The following is an 18,690-nucleotide window of genomic DNA, read 5'->3' on the forward strand; positions in this document are numbered from 1 at the left end:
AAACATCTGTGCAGCCACTCCTTTTTTTGTTGACAGCAGTCAAGCAGAATAGGCGATTTTCTGCAGAATGCAAACAATTCATGCAGAAGAATCGTGTGAACAGGCATTTGCGTGGTTTAATAGTGTAAGAAATAACGAAAAGGGACTAAAGACAAAGCCCAGCAATGAACACAACAAACAAAACAACATAAAATTTAACGAAAACAATATTTATTTGCATGTTTTCACGGGGACAATTATCATATGTCACATATACATTGTTAAATTTTATTGAAATTGTGTAAAGTGGGGCAAAGCATGTGGAAAAGAAAAACTAATATACAGAACATGTTGTTTAAGAAACATAATATACAGCGATATTCTGATAAAGAATTAAAATATACAGTATCTTGATCGACAAGTACGTACAAAGTTACATTCCTTTATTCGTTTTTATTTCACTGAAAAAATATTGGACCAAAAAAAAAAAAAGTAGCCTGATCACAAATGGAAAAGCTCAGGTGAGGCCTTAGCGTCCACAGAGGTGGACTTGCATTGCCTTTCCAGAAGCTTTTGTTGACTGACAGATTTGCTGTTGCTGTGCTGGATGTGCTCTCTCTTATATAAATGTTGCTCTCAGTGGAGAAGGTGACTGCTGCTGTCACACTGTTGTGAAATAAGTCCTTATATGCTGCACATAGGCACCTCCTATATTGCTGCCACTCACATTAAAAGCAGCATCTTACCAGCTTAACACAAGTGTCAAATAAAATTAAAATAACAGAAACACAGCATTTCCATAAGCATTCATCAGAAAAGGCAGATTTAGCAACACTTTTAAGAGAAATCGGGGCACAGAGATGGTTTGTGTGGGAGAAGCGTACAAGCATCAGCTAAAACAGATGTGACAGATTGCGGATGTACAATCGCTTTATGCTTCACGATGTGGTTTGGCCAGCTTGTTGAATACTCTCATCCCCTCTCAAAAAGAAAAAAACAAAACAACAGCTCACTGTTTGCCCCCAACGTAAAGGTGAGGCCGTTACAGCAAAACTGGAAACCCACAGGATGCCATCGAGCACAGACGTTCGAGAGACACAAGGTGCACGTTTCTAGACGAGGAATATATAAAAAACAAAAACACATCGAAACACAAGTGCGCGCGATCAAACGAGTCAACCGAGATCACATTCAGAGCACATGTTTTACCCATTTTTTTTATTGTTTTTTTGTCAGTCTTTATCAAAGACTTTGTCAGAGGGAGAAACATTCAGAGAGACACATTCGCAAATCTTAACAAACATACAGTACAGTACATACAATCAGAGCTAGATACACATTCTTTTCATGCAATTCAGTGGAAACATCTGAAACCCGGCTGACCTTCACCTTGAAGTTTTCCGTTTCTACTCCCACTTCTCTGTTCACCTCCTATTTACAGACATTCAACGTTATTTGAGGCCACTAATGCACCAGGCAGATTCTTAACTGGAGGTGTGCGGGCGCTGATGACACTGCATGCAAAATTATTTCTTTCTTCTTCTTTTTTTATTTTTTATTTTTTTAAGTGTCCTACCCTTGGTGAAAGAACAGCACAGTGAAGACAGTGATGCTGGACTGCTGAATTGCTGTTTTTTTTTCTATTAATCACTAGTTAAGTGGTTGAACAGGAAAAAGCATACAGGAATACTGTCCACTTACAGTAAAGCTAGTGTTGATCTTTGGTCTCCCAAAATATGGTTTTGGACTTTTGACATTTGAAGATTAAATATTCTAAAAGAAGCCCTCTAGATATTCAGATGAAGACATCAATATTACGGGCTGTGTAGGTAGGATTTGTTGCTTGAATTAAATATTGTTAGATGAGTAGAATTTCTAGATATATGTGGCTAAAAATGGTTATGCGTATTTGTCTTCTGCATGCAGCATGAAGGGACTATTAGGCTAGCCTAGCTTTTATATTTTTTAATGATTATTAAGTGAATTAGCAGCAGCTCATCTCACTTATGTGAAAATATACTTTTGAAAAGCTCTAAATCTCGAACTTGAAATTGGCTGAATAAAGTTGTAGCTGCTACACTTTGCAAATATGGCTGCTGTTAAAATGTAGCTATGTCTACGGTGGCCCTGAGAGGTCACATGCACTGCAACTGTAGAAAACACCAGCAAAACATTAACATTTTGCAAAAGCACCACAGAAGTTGATTAAAACATAACGGACATAGAAAAAAAAATTCTGACAAAACACAATGGACACTGTAGGTACATGGTTGCTGTTAGCCGTTTACTGTTAGCCAAAAACATTTTTGTTGTGTTTTGTTTGGTTTTTTTCTGTTAGCTTCTCCAGTGTTTTTCTTTCCATTTCCATTGGGTTTTATTGAACTTCAATTATTTTTTGTGTGATTTTGCACCATTTTTCATTTTTGCTGGTGTTTTATTAGGCAGCAGTGTGTTTGACCTCTCAGGGCCACTGTATATATCATCACTAAATGTCGCCCCATCAGTTGGGTAAATACTGGTAATGTAGGGCGTAAAGTATGAGCCACCTATTTAGGTTGCCAGATTATATATCTCGGTCTATTTGAGCTTTTAAAGCTAGGCTAACCCCAATGCCAACCCCAGTGCCATCTGATTAAATATGAAACAGTGCAATTCTGCAGCTGCTTGATACCCTCATAATGTTTCTGCACACAAGCTCTCTCTCATAAAGGCTGGGCAGAAAGAAAGCTCTGGAGTCCTAACCAGTGGCCTCAGAACCGCCTTGTCGTAGTCGTCATATGAAAAGGTCCTGAAGGCAAACATGGAAATCTGCAGAACATGGCTATGCATGAGACGGCAAGAGGAAGCGCGGCCAGAGAGGAGAGAGAGAGGTAGTAGTGGTTTCTCAAACCTTCTTCTTCTTCTCCACCTCAGTCTCCTCCTCCTCCTCCCTTGCATCAGAAAATGTTTAATGGAGAGTCTGATCCACGTCGTTTCTCTTCTCCTTTTGTGGGTCGTTGGCGCTCCATCGAATCTCAGATAGACAAGCTCATTTCCACACGTGCGCTGTCATGTGTGCCGAACTTGGAGCTGCTGAACCTCCCATTTGTTGACCACTGTATCCCATCATACCGCTGGTGTTGTAAAGATTCATGCCGGCCATGTGCTGAGTCATCTGAAGGGCACAAAATGAACTTTAGCAACGGATCCACTCCTCTCACAACTTTCAAAACCCCAAAAAACAAACACACACCTGACTGATGTTCCACTGTAGCTGCTGGGCTTGCTGGACTCCATAAGTCTGCTGCTGGGTTAATGCGGGCAAACCCCCAACCTGCTGCTGCTGCCCCATCATCCCACTTTGTTGCTGTCCTATAATGCTGTTCTGCTGCTGTACCATCATTCCAGTTTGCTGCTGCCCCATCATCCCACTTTGTTGCTGTCCTATAATGCTGTTCTGCTGCTGTACCATCATTCCAGTTTGCTGCTGTCCCATCATTCCTGTCATGTAGGGCGACGGCACAATGCCGCTAGGCTGAGCCGTGACACCCTGAGCGCCCATTAAGCCATTCTGCTGCCCCATCATGCAGTTCTGCTGAATTCCAATCATGCTGTTTTGTGGCACTGCCATCACCCCGCTCTGTTGCTGCCCCATCATGGCCATCTGTGATGTCATCATAGTGCCTCCCATTCCCCCCGCCTGGGCTAAAGAATGGTATGGACCATACGGGTGTGTTGGATATCCCATTTGGTTCATGTACAAGCCTGCTGAGAGCAATCACAGACACCAATAACGATGAGCAGACTATCACCGTGTCAACATCCAGATCTGGACCACATCTGACAGAAATCTTATAAACTCTTACCATGTGCAGCCATACTGCTGGCATGTACCGAGGGAGTGGAGGCGTACAGGGAAAGAATGGAGTCCTTGGATAGTTTCTTGACAGTGCCCTCCTCTGCTTTGGGTGCTGCGTCTAAGAACAAGCTCAGATTCTCAGGCACTGAGGCAGTCACTCTGCTCTGAGGCATGGTGCTGGAAACAGACTGGACAGACACAAGGCAAAGATGAAAGTCTGTCTGAATGTACGCAAATAAAAACTCAGCAGCTTATAGCATGTACAGTGTGTTGTCTACTACCGTGCTTTTTGTAGAGGAAGCAGGGGAGGGGGCTGCAAGGGAGCTGAAGAGATCCAGGGCAGAGTGTGCAAGGGCTGCGTTAGACACCACTGGGCTCTCATTACTGTCTGGAACACATCCTCCACCATTAGACACCACAGGGCTTGGAGCTGGGGCATCTAATAGAGGTAATGATGATAACAACCGTTTCAGGTATCCACGTTCAAAGCAGCTCATCTAATTAAGATTCAGCTTTCTGTCCTAAAATAGATGCCTGGCATGTTTATTTGCTTTTTAGGTGCAGACTTGCAACATAAAGCAGTTCTATATTAAGACAGCAGTTTCCTGGTGTGCAAATTTTTTGGACTCTGTGTTAGTGTAAGCGCATGCGTGCAGGTGCATAAGGCAAAATACCTAGTCCAAGCAGGTCTGTGACAGACTGGGAATCTGTCTTTGGGCTGACGTCCTTTTTCTGTCACAACAGAGAAAATCAGTGTAATTAATGCAACAATTCTGCACTGGCGAATGAGTCTGTCTGCCGATTCTTTTACTCTTCACACTCACTAGTGGTATAAAATGACTGTTCCATTCAAGTCACCACAATAAAAGTTACCAGCTTTTCTCTGCCTTTTGTTGACGCCTTTTCAAATACAGGGATGACCTGTATTTGATAATTAAGTTCAACAAGAATGTTCTACAATATGCATCATCTGTCCAGATGCTAAAATGTTTATATCACTTCAATTCAATTTTATTTATATAGCATCAAATCACAACAGTTGACTCAAGTTGTTTTGTTTTGTAAGGTACAGAGTTTACAAAAATACAGAGAAAACCCCAAAAATCAGACAAGGAAAAACTCCCTTTTAACAGGAAGAAACCTCTGGTAGAACCAGGCTCAGGGAGGGGCAACCATCTCTGGCAACCGGTTGGGGGTTAGCTTTGGACCTTTTTTTAAAAATGTTGTTCAGGCTTGAAGACAGGGAGTGTGGTTGCGACGATTGACTACTACTGCATTAGACTTTGGTTGCCTCTTGATTTTTTTTTTAAATCAATTTAGCAACTTATAACAATTTAGCAACAATATAATAAACAAAACCAAGATAACAAAGGCCAGAATGGAATCTCTGGTCTATGATATGAACATGGAATGATGCACCTACCAATTTCATCTTCTCAAATACAACTGGCTCCTTTGGGATGTTGTCACAACTCTTTTCTTTCTGCACAAAGAAAAGAAGTGGTTTGGTTTGACGACACTCAAGGTTGGTCGAGGGTAGCAGGAAAGTAAGAGAAATTCACTCTCCAAACCTGTTCTGCAGATTCTGCTGGAGACACAAGAACAAACACGTGGATCTGTTTGTGTGGACTCACCCTGAGCATCTGGATGTCAATGACTTTATCCATGTATTTCTTCTTTTCGTATTTGTCCCTAATAAAGATCTCGGCAGCCTGGTCTGTCTCGGGACGCTGGAAGCACTCGGGTAAAAAAGCCTCGTAGAGCCGTTTGGCCTTGGCATTTCCCATCTCTTGAACACACTGGGGATACCAACGGAGAACAAAATAACTGACACATTGCAAAGAAATCTAGTAATGTTCAAATGCAATATCCAAGGTGTCCTTGTTAAAGTGCGGTTATATGAAAAAGCAGGATTCTTACAGTGAGAGCTGTAGAGAACTAAAGAAAAAGTGCTGACCAAAGAAATCCCCTCACACTGAGAAGCATCACGCTGACTGTCTTGTCTATCAGACCAGACGAGATGAGCTGCATACTAAAGAGAAAGAGGCTACTCGGAGGTGGAAAATCGTCAGTTATACTGTATGTGAAAATACCAACTACCAGATAAAATAAGCATATATACATAGAATAAAATTACTAAATTACAAAAAATTATATTGTTGTTTATTTTCTATCCATCTCTATATTGCATGGAAATCTATTTTATTTAAAGGTTTTACTTTCTGAAAGATTTTCACAAAAGAAGCAACAGCTTAGAATTTTGGGAAAACAGGTGTTTTCTTGTTAACAGTCTTATGCAATGAACAATACCACCTATTTTAAAATTTAACTTAAAAATCTAAAGATATAACCAGCACATTTCATTTGTGTTGCTTTACCATAAAGACTCAAAACAGAGTCAGCCAAACATGTCTGACCATTTTAAAACAAACTCACTGATTAACACAATAATCTTATTTACTTCAACTTTTAAGTAACCAGTTTAAAAGTGAACAGTAGTGGTTTTTCTCGATCTTATGCTAAGCTAATTGATTGATTGTGATTTGGATTATATCCACAGTATACCGCCCCCCGCCCCGCCCCCCATTACACATGTTTTACTGGGTCATAATACATCCCCTTAGTTTATCCTCTATCTGAAATAAGCTGTCTCTTTAATGTGCCACTCCTTAATAGACAACCTTCTTCTGATTGGATGCCCCTCACTTGGCTTCCACAAACAGAACCCATGCCTTGTAAGCCACCTTCTAGTCTGAAATGACCATACAAGGAAATTTGAGCCAGGCTAGTGTCAGTTAAGCTAATTAGAGAAACTTGAAAAACAAACAGACAACCAAAAAACAAATAAGAAAGCCAACATTTATAGCGTTTAATAATCAGGGACAGTTCAAAATATTTAACCCAATATTTAAAAGCTTTTGGGTTTTTTAGTGGTTATGAAACTTTCATAGTGAAGACCACTGACCTGGACTTGCTCCTGCGTCCACTGATCCAGGTTGACAGACTTGACCTTGGAGATGTGAACCCCCAGGTTTCGATGGATACCAGCACAGCGGATACAGATGAAGATGCCCAAATTCCAGGATGCCCATCGTGGACCTGGAAGAGCAACGGGGGGAATGAAATTTAGAGGAGAGGAGAGAGTCTTCGCAGAGGAGCGATGCAAGGAGGTGGTGATAAGCCAAGCTAAACGTATAAAAGAGATTTAGGTTAAACAAGAAAGAGGGCTAAGTGAGTAGACTAGAGAAACATGAGGGAAAAAAAACAATTAATTTTAGACCAATTATAAAGAGACAAGTCTGAAACCTCAATTATGAGTCTGAACTCAGCAGGGAGCACATCTAATCCTGTGTAAGTCATGCGGTGGCCTAACACATAACAGGATCCAATACGAGAGTTAGCCTACATAACTGAGAGGCGAGAGGAGGAGTACAAAGTCCCACAAACACGCACCTCACACACACAAGCAATCACACACACTCAGGGCCTGGATACCTGCAGGGATGATTACTCATTTGATCAAGAGCCTGTGTGTGTGGGAGCACTGTGATCTGAGCCAAACGTATGGATCCACTCAGATTTTGTGGAGACCTGTTTATTGCTTATGCTGCATATGTTTTAGCTTAAAAGCATGCTTGCAAATCTTTCTTCTATATTCAGAACATAAAAGAAATAAAAACATCATAGATGAGATCGTTATTTATTTATTTTTGCTCAAGATATGCAACCATCCTCTTTGGGGACTGCACTCAGCTTCAAAGATAATATTTGTGCTGTTCTTACATCTTTACCATATCTCCCTCCTCCTCTTTCCTTGCCTCCATCTCTTTCTGCGACTCTCTGCCTCCACTTCTCCAAACCATCTCTGCTGTGAGTCCCTGCAACCCTGCTGCCACAGGTCCGTGCACTGTGGCCTTCACGCCACTAGGGGGAAGAGCAGCTTTTCGATTTGGATTTCTCCTCTTCTGGCAGATAAAGGCATTGTGCAGAGCTTAAGAAAAGGCCATTCTATGCAAATGAAAGGGGAAGTCGAGTTTGAGAAGGGAAAAACATGCAGCGCCTTCCTCTTTTCCTCTGAGAAAAACACTGCAATGAATAGGCTCCTTCTTGAATCCTACTAGAATTCTGTTTGCACTATTAAGAGTTAGTTTTCAGTTTTCTCCATCTTTTTAAACTGCGAATCACAAATGCAAAAAACACCATGTGCACTGGTCTTCCTCACTGTCTAGCTGCAGCATTAGCTGTCTACTGGCTAATAATAGTAGAATTACTCTGCAAAGCCTGCTTAGCCACTGTACACGCCGACACAGACACAGAGAAAGACAGAGACGCTGTCAATAGTGTTGAAGTCCCTGAACACTGGAATTAGTTTGTCCTTCTCATCTCTTATTCTAATGCTCCCTCTGTGCTCTAGCCGCCATTTCTTATCTTTCTCACTACGGCTGCCTCCCTCATGTTCTCCTTTGTCTGCTTATATCTCTTTCACACCAGTTCCATTTCTTCCTTTCTGTTTATTTTCTGCCCTCATGTTTTCTGCGATTTGTGGGAATGCTTTTTCCATTTGCATATTGAAAAGTTTCTCCTTTTTTTTTTTTATAGCAATGCACAGTTTTGACTGATGTCTCTACAAAAAAATAGGCGAGTCTATAATAACAATTAGATCAGCTGTCATGAAACATAGTTTAGGTGCTCCTGATGTTCAGAAGATGAATCATAGCTGACCTGACCTCTTCTCAGTCATCATTATGAGGCTGATGTCTGTGCTTTTAGCTGAAATGTCTTCGAAATTATGGCATGCGTTACAATAGCTTAACTTTGCTTTAACAGGCAGAGCCCAACCACTATACGTTTGTATTTTGTCCCTTTAGACACACAAAACATAGATTTCCCTAACATCTGTTACGTGTAACTCTTTATTTACTCATTTGGCCTCGTTTGTCTGACTCTCCTCGGATGGTTGTTTGGTTGTTATGTTGCCAGCAGGGAAGCTGTAGAGTGCCGTCTGGTAGACAAACTATGCAATGTAAATCCCCAAAAGTTGATTCTGTCATCTGGACGTAGCGTTTTCAGTGGGAGAAACGTTTCATCACTCATCCAAGTGACTTCTTCAGTCTCAGCTGACTGCAGGTTTCCCCAATCTTATAGACACCTACAGGCCAGTGGACACTCTTTCAATGATAAGGATGTACACATCCTGGACAGGGAGGAACGCTGGTGTGAGCGCAGAGTCATACGAAAAGGGAAAGACCATCTCTGAATCGAGGAGGGGGCCTAAGGTTACATCTTTCGCCATCTTACAATGCTGTGATTCCAGCCATTCCCCAACTCTGTGAATGGTGCTCACGGCCATGGATCAATTGTCTTTGATCAATGAGCTTTGATCAGTGGTTGTTGATCAATGGTCATGAGAATTTGCATAATTATGATGAAGGTGCCCTCCCAGCCCATTGTTCCTTCAGTGGGCTGGTTTCAGTGATTTTGCAAATGTACGGTTTATAAGATTGGGGAAACCTGCAGTCAGCTGAGACTGAAGAAGTCACTTGGATGAGTGACCAAACGTTTCTCCCGCTGAAAACGCTACGTCCAGATGAACAGAATCAACTTTTGGGGATTTACTTACCTGGATAATATGCAATGTAAACATTGATAAATTAGTCAGGTTTGATCAGGAAGTCATAATGTGTAAAATGACAATATTCTGTTCAAGTAACTCAAAGTTGGTGGGTCCTTAGTAAACAGAACCCACTTTGAGCAGCCAAAAGAAGAAGTTTATTGGTGTGGCCCTTTACAACAGTCCCAGTTTCTCATGTCGCCCCTTGGGAAAATTAATTCCCAACCCCTGCTTAAGGGAGGTAGCCAGCCACCTATGTGACTGGAACATGCATGTCCACTAGTAATTGACAGTGAACAACCTCACACCTTTTCTTTCTTGATTAACGGAATTACACTAAAATTCAGCTGTAATTTCTATTTATTGTCAATTAGGGAACACTTGTCCTCGCTTACTTCTGTGTTACACTGTAACACAACTCAAAACCGCACACCCCTCTGAAACCCTAAGATGTAACAAACGCCGTAACAAACTACTGGAGTGGACATGAGGGAACGGAGAAATATGTTTCTGTCATGGCTGGTACAGCATTCAAAATAATTAATAACACATAATGCACCATGCACAAGCATGGATACTAGTAACAGTGTTGGCCACTTACAGTGGCTTGCAAAAGTATTCGGCCCCCTTGAACTTTTCCACATTTTGTCACATTACAGCCACAAACATGAATCAATTTTATTGGAATTCCACGTGAAAGACCAATACAAAGTGGTGTACACGTGAGAAGTGGAACGAAAATCATACATGATTCCAAACATTTTTTACAAATAAATAACTGCAAAGTGGGGTGTGCGTAATTACTCAGCCCTCTGAGTCAATACTTTGTAGAACCACCTTTTGCTGCAATTACAGCTGCCAGTCTTTTAGGGTCTGTCTCTACCAGCTTTGCACATCTAGAGACTGAAATCCTTGCCCATTCTTCTTTGCAAAACAGCTCCAGCTCAGTCAGATTAGATGGACAGCGTTTGTGAACAGCAGTTTTCAGATCTTGCCACAGATTCTCGATTGGATCTAGACACCAGACAGGTCAGGGATAAAGTTATTGAGAAATTTGAAGCAGGCTTAGGCTACAGAAAGATTTCCCAAGCCTTGAACGTCCCACGGAGCACTGTTCAAGCCATCATTCAGAAATGAAAGGAGTATGGCACAACTGTAAACCTACCAAGACAAGGCCGTCCACCTAAACTCACAGGCCGAACAAGGAGAGCGCTAATCAGAAATGCAGCCAAGAGGCCCATGGTGACTCTGGACGAGCTGCAGAGATCTACAGCTCAGGTGGGGGAATCTGTCCATAGGGCAACTATTAGTCATGCACCGCACAAAGTTGGCCTTTTGCAAAGAAGAATGGGCAAGGATTTCAGTCTCTAGATGTGCAAAGCTGGTAGTGACATACCCTAAAAGACTGGCAGCTGTAATTGCAGCAAAAGGTGGTTCTACAAGGTATTGACTCAGGGGGCTGAATAATCACGCACACCCCACTTTTCAGTTATTTATTTGTAAAAAATGTTTGGAATCATGTATGATTTTTGTTCCACTTCTCACGTGTACACCACTTTGTGTTGGTCTTTCATGTGGAATTCCGATAAAACTGATTCATGTTTGTGGCTGTAATGTGACAAAATGTGGAAAAGTTCAAGGGGGCCGAATACGTTTGCAAGCCACTGTATGTAGGTCATAGGCTCTACAAAGATTCACCACAAAAGTCCAAATCAGCCTTTACATGCTAAACCGATAAACATACCCAGTAAAAATCAGCACCGTCACTGTTAGCATCTTGACGTTAGCACTTAGCTAAAAGCGCTGTTATACAGTTCAACTGAGCTGCTAGCATGGCTTCAGAGTCCTTTTTCCATACACTGCCTGTTATTTTTCTCCCCTCATGCGAAGATTTAATCTGCTTCCAGCTGGGTATTATGAATGTTTGGAGTCATGGTCCTCAGGTGTGCACCCGAGTGCGCTGATCCGGTGAGCCGGGGGAGCAGAAAGAGCACACAGATGAAGGCTACATTTAAGGCAGATCACACCTGCACACCACAGAGAAGCAGCCTTCTCTTGTTCCAATCAATGCTATGCTTGAGTAAGAACCCATATGCAGTGCGTCTGTCCGGCAGCACTGCACACCTACAGGTGCTTTGAACAGATATACAAGGAAGTAGGTGGAGGAGACGTCTAAAAAGGGAAGAAAAGATTGAACCAACGATCCCTATGAATCACTTTTTCTTTGTGGCTGGCATCACAGTGAGTGTAGACTGCTCCACCGTTCACCAGCAGCAGTGAATACATGTCCTCTTTTCTTGATGTGATCAAAAGAGCAAATGCCAACATCATTTAAAGGTCTAATTAAATTCTCCAGGTAATAAGTCCCTTTCTCAGTTTTTACACGGAAAAGCATCCAAAAGCAGAGACAACTGATGAATCACCCTGGCAAAACTAAATAAATAATTAAATAAAAAAAAATGGCTGTGGTCATGGTTGTGAAACACGCAGGCTGAAGCACATTAGGGGTGGAGAAGGCAGAGCCACAGCGAGAGCCAAAAACAGAGACAAGCAGGAGGGGATTTTTATAGTCATCAAATGGTGGACTTTAGACGTCCTGCTGGGGTGTAACGGGGGTATGACGAGCAGAGAGCGCACACAGAGATCTGTAATGAACTTCGCTGTCATTTACACACACGTATTTGAATGCTTTTCCATACCATTTCTGGCGACTTAGTCATTAACTTCTCATCTTAAACACATCTCTGTTAAAAACCCTGTCTGAATCCTTACAGTTACAAACACACAGGTGCACACGTTACACAAATACACTGGTCCACCGACTCTCACACACATACACACTTGTTCATGAGCAGGTACATATGGTCCATTAGCCTACATCCCACAAGGATAAATGGTGCTCTCTGCATGTACCCAGTTAATCCCACGGAGCATCTCAGCCATCAGCGGATCCCATGCCCTGCTCCGCCGCCACACAAAACACACACTCATGCATACACCCCTTTGTCCCTTACTCTCTAGCCCATTAGCATCTAAACCAATCCAGATACCCTGGAGCCACCCAGTGACCCAAATCTGAACCAAGCAGATGGAACCTATTGATAATTTACAAAAGGCACACCCACCATCTGTGTTACCATGCAAACATCATGACTGTGATCCTGCAGGTGAGTAATTGAGGTCGAACAGTGTTACATATAAAAAGATGAGTAAGGTAGTCCAAATTTTTAGTCCTGCTTTTATGTCTTTTTTAATCTTATTGCCCACATATTGTTTTTATCCCCTGAAATGTTATAAGGTTATTGTGCTGAGTAGTCATCTGTGTTATTTGCTTAGCTATTAGAGCAATCCCCTACACTAAGATAACCACTATCTATAGAACTAAAACGCATCCTTAGAACCAATTTATCACCCGGTGAAACAGTAACAGCACAATTCATGTGACATAACTTACCTTTGAGGAGCTCACAGCTATATGATTTTTAGGTTTTTAATAACTGCTCTCTTTAAGCTGCTCCTGACATTTTGTCTGCTTCCTGTGCGGCCAATTCACAGATAAAAAACTCCAGCAGACTGACGTGTGACCTTATTATACTTTTGTGTGTTTTTCCTACATGGTTGTATAAGGCTGAATCACCAATCAGTCCAAACGGGCAACTCAGGGGCCACGAGAAAAGTCGTGTTTAGGATAGTCTTACGGAGGGGCAATATCTTTATGTTTTATCCTATAAATTGTTACAGTGGTCAGTGCTCATGTTAAAAATGGCCAAAGTTTCAATGTACAAGAACTCTCTAAGAGCCCAGCTCAGCCTCAGACTGATTTTCTTTTCACTCGTTCTGTGTTTATACACCACTTTGCATTTAATCATTAATCTCTGGCTCTCCTCCACAGTGTATCTTTTGTCCTGTGTCTCCATCCTCTCACCCCCAGCCAGTCATGGCAGATGGCTGCAGCTCCTTGAGCCTGGTTGTGCCGGAGGTTTCTTCCTGCTAAAACGACACTTTTTCCTTCCCACTATTGCTTAGCGATTGCTAAGCTGGCGCTTACATATTCAGCATTCTTAAAAGGATAGTTCACACCAAAAGCAAATGTATGGGTTTTTCCTCTGTTTTGATATTCTGTGTTAATAAAGTTAACTAGTTTTGGTGATGTTAGCTGTGCCTTCTTTTCATTATAATGGAAATACATGGTTAAAAACTGCTTACTAACTCAACAGTAGCATCTTTTTCCAGAAATCGTGACCCATTTACTCCAAAACACTACGGTGAGCAGTTTCTGGTATGAGTCCTTTTCTTGGTAAGGAAGCATGCAGCTGACAACATTACAGCTCAGCTGAGGAAGGACTCCCTTAATGTTTACATCCTGTCACGCTGTCACTAGCACGAGACGCGTGTGTCCTCCTGCGCAGTGATACGATTTGCAGGTGTAAAAGCAGGATCAGGGTTGTTAAAAAGGGACCCAGCAGCTTATTTGTCCCAAAGCCCTTTGCAGCTTAATCTGGCCATCGCTGTGTATTAGAGAGTTGTGCGCACAGCAATGTAGCACGGTGCCACCCTCTCTCTGGTACTGAGGCTCTGTACTTTGTGCCAGCCAAGGACACACGCGCAAACAAACACACACCGACACACACGTCCAATAACCTTCTTCTCTGAATGGAAATCTCTGCTGACATCTCATTGGATGAGATTAAAAAGGGTCCGAGGGGAGGAGGGGACTGAGAGCTCATGGTAGAGGTAGACAGCCTGGCATCATCAGGTGATATCACCACAGCAACCAGGGCCCAGCATGAGTAAACACAAGTACAATAGAGACAATAAGGGAGACATGCTTTTATGCTCATTCAAACACACATGCACACACATGCACGCACATGTACACAGCCCCTTGAGACTGAAGCCAGAGGTTGAAGTGTTGACTACATTATGCACCCTGCCTAACCCTCTGCCTCTCCCCCTGTCTCTTTATTATTTCCTGGCAGTATTAAGGATTTACTGGAGGGGTGTGACTTTATGAGGAAGTGGTAGAAATAAATAAACAAATAGCACACAAAGTCATTCAGCCCAGAGAAACAGACAGAGACAGGAAGTTTGCGGCGCACAGGCAGTAATCTACAGTCGGAGAAAGAGATATTGTTAAGCGGCGCAGTATATAATAGACAGGGGAATGTCTGAGAGTGCTGCTGTTGTGTGTTTGCATTCGCTGGAATAAACACGTTCTTGGCTCCATACACCACACCACTTCCTCTCTGATCATCCTGAGAGAGGGAGGGAGGGAGGGAGGGAGAGAGGTAGGTGATGAACGTGCAACGGCAATCAGGTGCAAACAAGATTAGACCAAACCCCATCACGAGCCATATGGCCAAAAATAAAAAAGAAAACCTGATAAGAGAGAGAGGGCAGGGGAGGGCACTAATGTGCTTGAGGTGTGCACTTGTGCGGCTGTGCACGACTCGAGTGTGTAGTCTGGAATCTGTACTTACAGTTTTGAGAAATGCACTACTCAGCAAAGAGGTAAAAAACACTCTCTGAGCATCAGCTCAGATCACAGAGTCAGCCAGGACTTTGTAACCTTTCAAAATAAAAGCTTTTTATAACAAAATAATATTTGCTGTTCTTTAAAACTGTATTCATATTTACTGGAAAATTTTTTATTTTGGAACAAAACATTATATTTTAAAAATCAAAAATAATAAGATCTGGCAACCTGTCCAGGGTGTACTCATGAATCACACAGTCACATGTCAGTCATTTTCTTTAAACCCATTGGTGGTTAATTCCCTTACTCGCCAGTGGTTATTTTTCCTGTTGTGACCACAATTCAAATTTTTACTGTCATCCCACGGTCACTGCTCGTCACATTGCTGCAAGAGCCTTCCTGTGTGGACACCCTTTTAGCAAATTGTACAAAGATTTTGTAATGTGTGAAATCTTGACAGAAAACATGTTTTTGTTCGTGTGTGTGGGTGTGGTTGGCAGGGATGTCGAGCTCTTACATTGAAAATCTAAAGAGTTCACACCAAGAGAGCCTTTGTGACCATGATTTTAATATGCAAGAAAAAGGAGAAACGTAGTAGTAATCAAACTTGTGTAGCTAACTTAAATACCCTTTCTCTCTCCACATGTGCCTGATTTGGGAGTAAAAAGTCATAAAATTAGCATCGTATTAGCATCACATATGCAAATATAATCTTCTAAGATATCATTTATTCTCTGTGCTTCTGAAGTCTGCGTCCGAGCCTTCAAACAGTATGTAAATAAGCTGCAGGAGCCCAATCATACTGTGCTGTTTTCAAACTGTCCACTGAGCAGTCACGAGTGTGTTTGCCTGAAGGCGAACAGCATCACTTCTAAATATCTTGTTTAAAAGAGCACCCAAAGGCAATAGGAACATTAACAAAACCCTGCGTTGTTGTATTCATAGATCTGGTGACTTATTCAGTTTAAATACAACTAAGACCTTGTGGTCACATGTCATCTTACTAAAGTAATGTACAAATGTGTTTTAAAAGGAAAAAAATGTCTATCACAAATTAGATACAGTATTAACATCCTCCCAGGACAGATGATGTGCTGTACTGACTTGACAGCTGGAACTGATTTTTTCTAAAGCTTTAATTACACACTTGAACTTGTATAGACTTAGCTGACTATACAGTTTAGCCTATAGATGTTAGATTTTTTTATTAAGGCAAAACTTTGCATAGAATTCGGTATTATTATAAAAAAAAGGATACTAATATGCTCACTACTAAGTCTGTGTTTTTAGTCTTGGACTCTGCTAAAGTAGCTTTGCATGAATCAGAGTTCAGAATAATCCTTATTTATCTTCATTTAGATCTTCCTATGTCTGAGACAAGCCAAATCTGATTGGTTGCCCCTTGTAAACAGAAGATTGACCATAAATTCTCTGCCTGAAAATACCTTGTTGATGTTGGAGGTTTGAGGAGAATGGCCAGACAGATTTAATGTTGAAACACAAAGAATCACTCGTTACAACCAAGGTATACAGAACAGCATCTCTGAAGGCACAACAAACTTTGAAGCAAATGTACTTCAAACCACAGAAGATCATACTGGGTGTAAATCCTGTCAGCTGAGAACAGGAAACTGAGGCTACAATTCATACAAGCTCACCACACATGGACAACAGAAGACGTAAAAATGTTGCCCAGTCTGATGAATCGAGATCTCTACTGCAATATTTGGATGTTAGGGTCAGAGTTTGCTAGAAACAACATGAAAGCATGGATCCATCCTGCGTGGGGAATATTTTCATACCAACTAAGCATCGTTTAAATCACCACAGCCTACTAGAGTGCTGTTCCTGAGCATGTCCATCCCTTTATGACCCCAGTGTGCCCATCTTCTGATGGTTGCCTTTAATGTTTGCCAAGTGGTCAGTAACTTTCGCATATATAGTGAATACTCCCATTTTAAACTGGGGTCTGTCTACACATATCATTCTCAAAGTTTGTATTTACCAAGGGTGTCCTCCTGCGTTACAGTGATTTGTGTACACACAGCGCTTCCTTTCAAACATTTAGAGTCAGTGATGTTGATCTCGATAAGCCCAACACCGGCTGTATGCTCTACAGAATCCACCCACAAGGCCCACACAACATGCATGTAAACAAAAACATTCCTTTTCCAGAAAAATATGAAAGAGCTCTTTAACTAACATAAGGAAACAGCCCCACGGCCTCATCAACTTGTTGATGGCTCATCCGAAAACCAAATAAAGAGCAACCTTTGAATAGTCTGTTTGTTGACTCAAGACTCTGACTGAGTGTATTTGCGACCAAAACACCAGTGTTTACCCACCCCTATGGCAAAAATAAAGGTTCAAGGCCTCCTTGAGGCTACACACAAATGAACACACAGAACACCTGACAGTCTGATTATGGTGATTCAGTGTATAAAAAGACAGCCTGGCTCCACTACAATCAAGCAACTCAATAAGTCTCCTTGCTATATAGGTAATCACTGAGAATTGCAGCTCAGTGTTGTAAGAACATTGCAGTGCCTCTTTGTTAAGAGTTGGGTTTCACTGCCTGCTCCCAGTCTGCAAGAACAGTGTGTTCAGGGTGACTCAAAGTCAGCACAGGTGCCTTCAACTCCATCTCTGAGCGGCGATAGCTGGAGTCATTTTCACTAATGAGCGCATTTTCTCACTTCATCCCGCCACGCAGTTCTCACCCTTTAAACCCTTTTTAGATCCTATTACTTGAGGTAGCTTGGCATGATGTAACTGCATGCCATGCTCCAGCCGTGTAAGGATGTGGCTCCACGTCTTTGCACCATAGTACAATGCAATTGGCCGAGGGATGATGAATGCAGTGCAGCATTTTTTTTTCCAGCGTAGTAAACGATCAAAGAGGGTCGATTCAAGCGCCGGGCGCGCGCCTCGGGCACAAAACCCGGGGAAACATGACCCTGATGGAAATCACCTACCTTTCGATTCACAGTCAGCGCAGTATTTGTTCTCCTCCAGCGCCAGTAAAGAGTTGAGGACAGCCTGGTATCTGTCAACGTCTTTCACAGATTTGCCCGTCATCATCCTCCTCCACCACCACCACCACCAACACAACAGTTCCTGCGGTCTGTGCCGGCTATTGCCAAACGAGCCCTTAACAAAAAAAAAAAAAGGAAAGTGTGAGCACGGGCGATCTGCTCCGCCGTCCCTCTTCTTCCTCTTCCTCGCCGTGGAGCGCAGAGTTTGCTTCACGACGATGGGATGATTGCCTTTCAACCAACCAGCATGCGGCTTATTCGAGGTGAAAATACCCCCAATCAGGACGAAGAGGATGCCATGTGATGTCTGAGATTTAAAATGTGATGCTGACTTTGAAGCACATCTGTTACCTATCACTACTATATTCTCTCTGTGTGTGTGAACCCCCTTCCTCCGTCTTTCTCTCTCCCTCTCTCTTCCTCTCCCTCTCCCTCACTTTCTCTCTCTTTCACACACGGACAATATCTGTAGAGTTAAAAGTTATGTTATGAGCAAGAGTAATCACTACACTTATTGAGAAAAAACTTTTTTAACGACTATAGGTTTAAATTATTTGTCAAGGAATCTTACAATTTTATAAAGCAGGCTTTTAAAACTCCCAATTTATCAATATATTGCCCATATCGCCATCGTGTGGTCAATTATGGGAAGATTTTGTTGAGACCAAGAATTTGCGGTCCTCGGTTCCCCTCCAAGACGCCAGAGGGCGGTAAGATAAGCAGCTGAACAAAAACTGCGTCAAACACACCC

The 18,690-nt window shown here is 42.1% G+C and overlaps 1 protein-coding gene across 2 annotated transcripts; it reads right to left on the bottom strand.

The window, feature by feature from the left end:
• Positions 1–223: 223 nt before the first annotated feature.
• On the bottom strand, positions 224–18,336 carry smap2 (small ArfGAP2). 2 transcript variants are annotated; one of them, XM_085396485.1, is made up of 9 exons: positions 17,880–18,336; positions 6,783–6,916; positions 5,452–5,616; positions 5,241–5,300; positions 4,492–4,549; positions 4,099–4,256; positions 3,825–4,005; positions 3,212–3,723; positions 224–3,133 (listed from the first exon to the last, which is right to left on the bottom strand). In XM_085396485.1, exons 1-9 carry the CDS (start codon positions 17,983–17,985, stop codon positions 3,008–3,010), a joined length of 1,500 nt encoding a protein of 499 aa, XP_085252611.1. In that variant the 5' UTR covers positions 17,986–18,336; the 3' UTR covers positions 224–3,007. The 2 variants fall into 2 exon arrangements, with proteins under 2 accessions (XP_085252611.1, XP_085252610.1); XM_085396484.1 differs by having other exon boundaries at positions 3,212–3,726; positions 17,880–18,335.
• Between the last annotated feature and the right edge of the window lie 354 nt (positions 18,337–18,690).

This window comes from Rhamphochromis longiceps, linkage group LG22 (assembly GCF_057381845.1).
Source record: "Rhamphochromis longiceps isolate RC_006_pf linkage group LG22, R_longiceps_female_GT1.1, whole genome shotgun sequence".
NCBI classification, from domain to species: domain Eukaryota; kingdom Metazoa; phylum Chordata; class Actinopteri; order Cichliformes; family Cichlidae; genus Rhamphochromis; species Rhamphochromis longiceps.

What these genes read in the sequence shown, in the direction of transcription:
- smap2 (XM_085396484.1), bottom strand. Translation starts at nt 17,985, where the DNA reads ATGATGACGGGCAAATCTGTGAAAGACGTTGACAGATACCAGGCTGTC. An exon ending in TTGACATCCAGATGCTCAGG is followed by an intron (nt 5,301 to 5,451) that starts GTGAGTCCACAC and finishes TTCTTTGTGCAG; the next exon opens with AAAGAAAAGAGTTGTGACAA. An exon ending in CAGCAGTATGGCTGCACATG is followed by an intron (nt 3,727 to 3,824) that starts GTAAGAGTTTAT and finishes GATTGCTCTCAG; the next exon opens with CAGGCTTGTACATGAACCAA.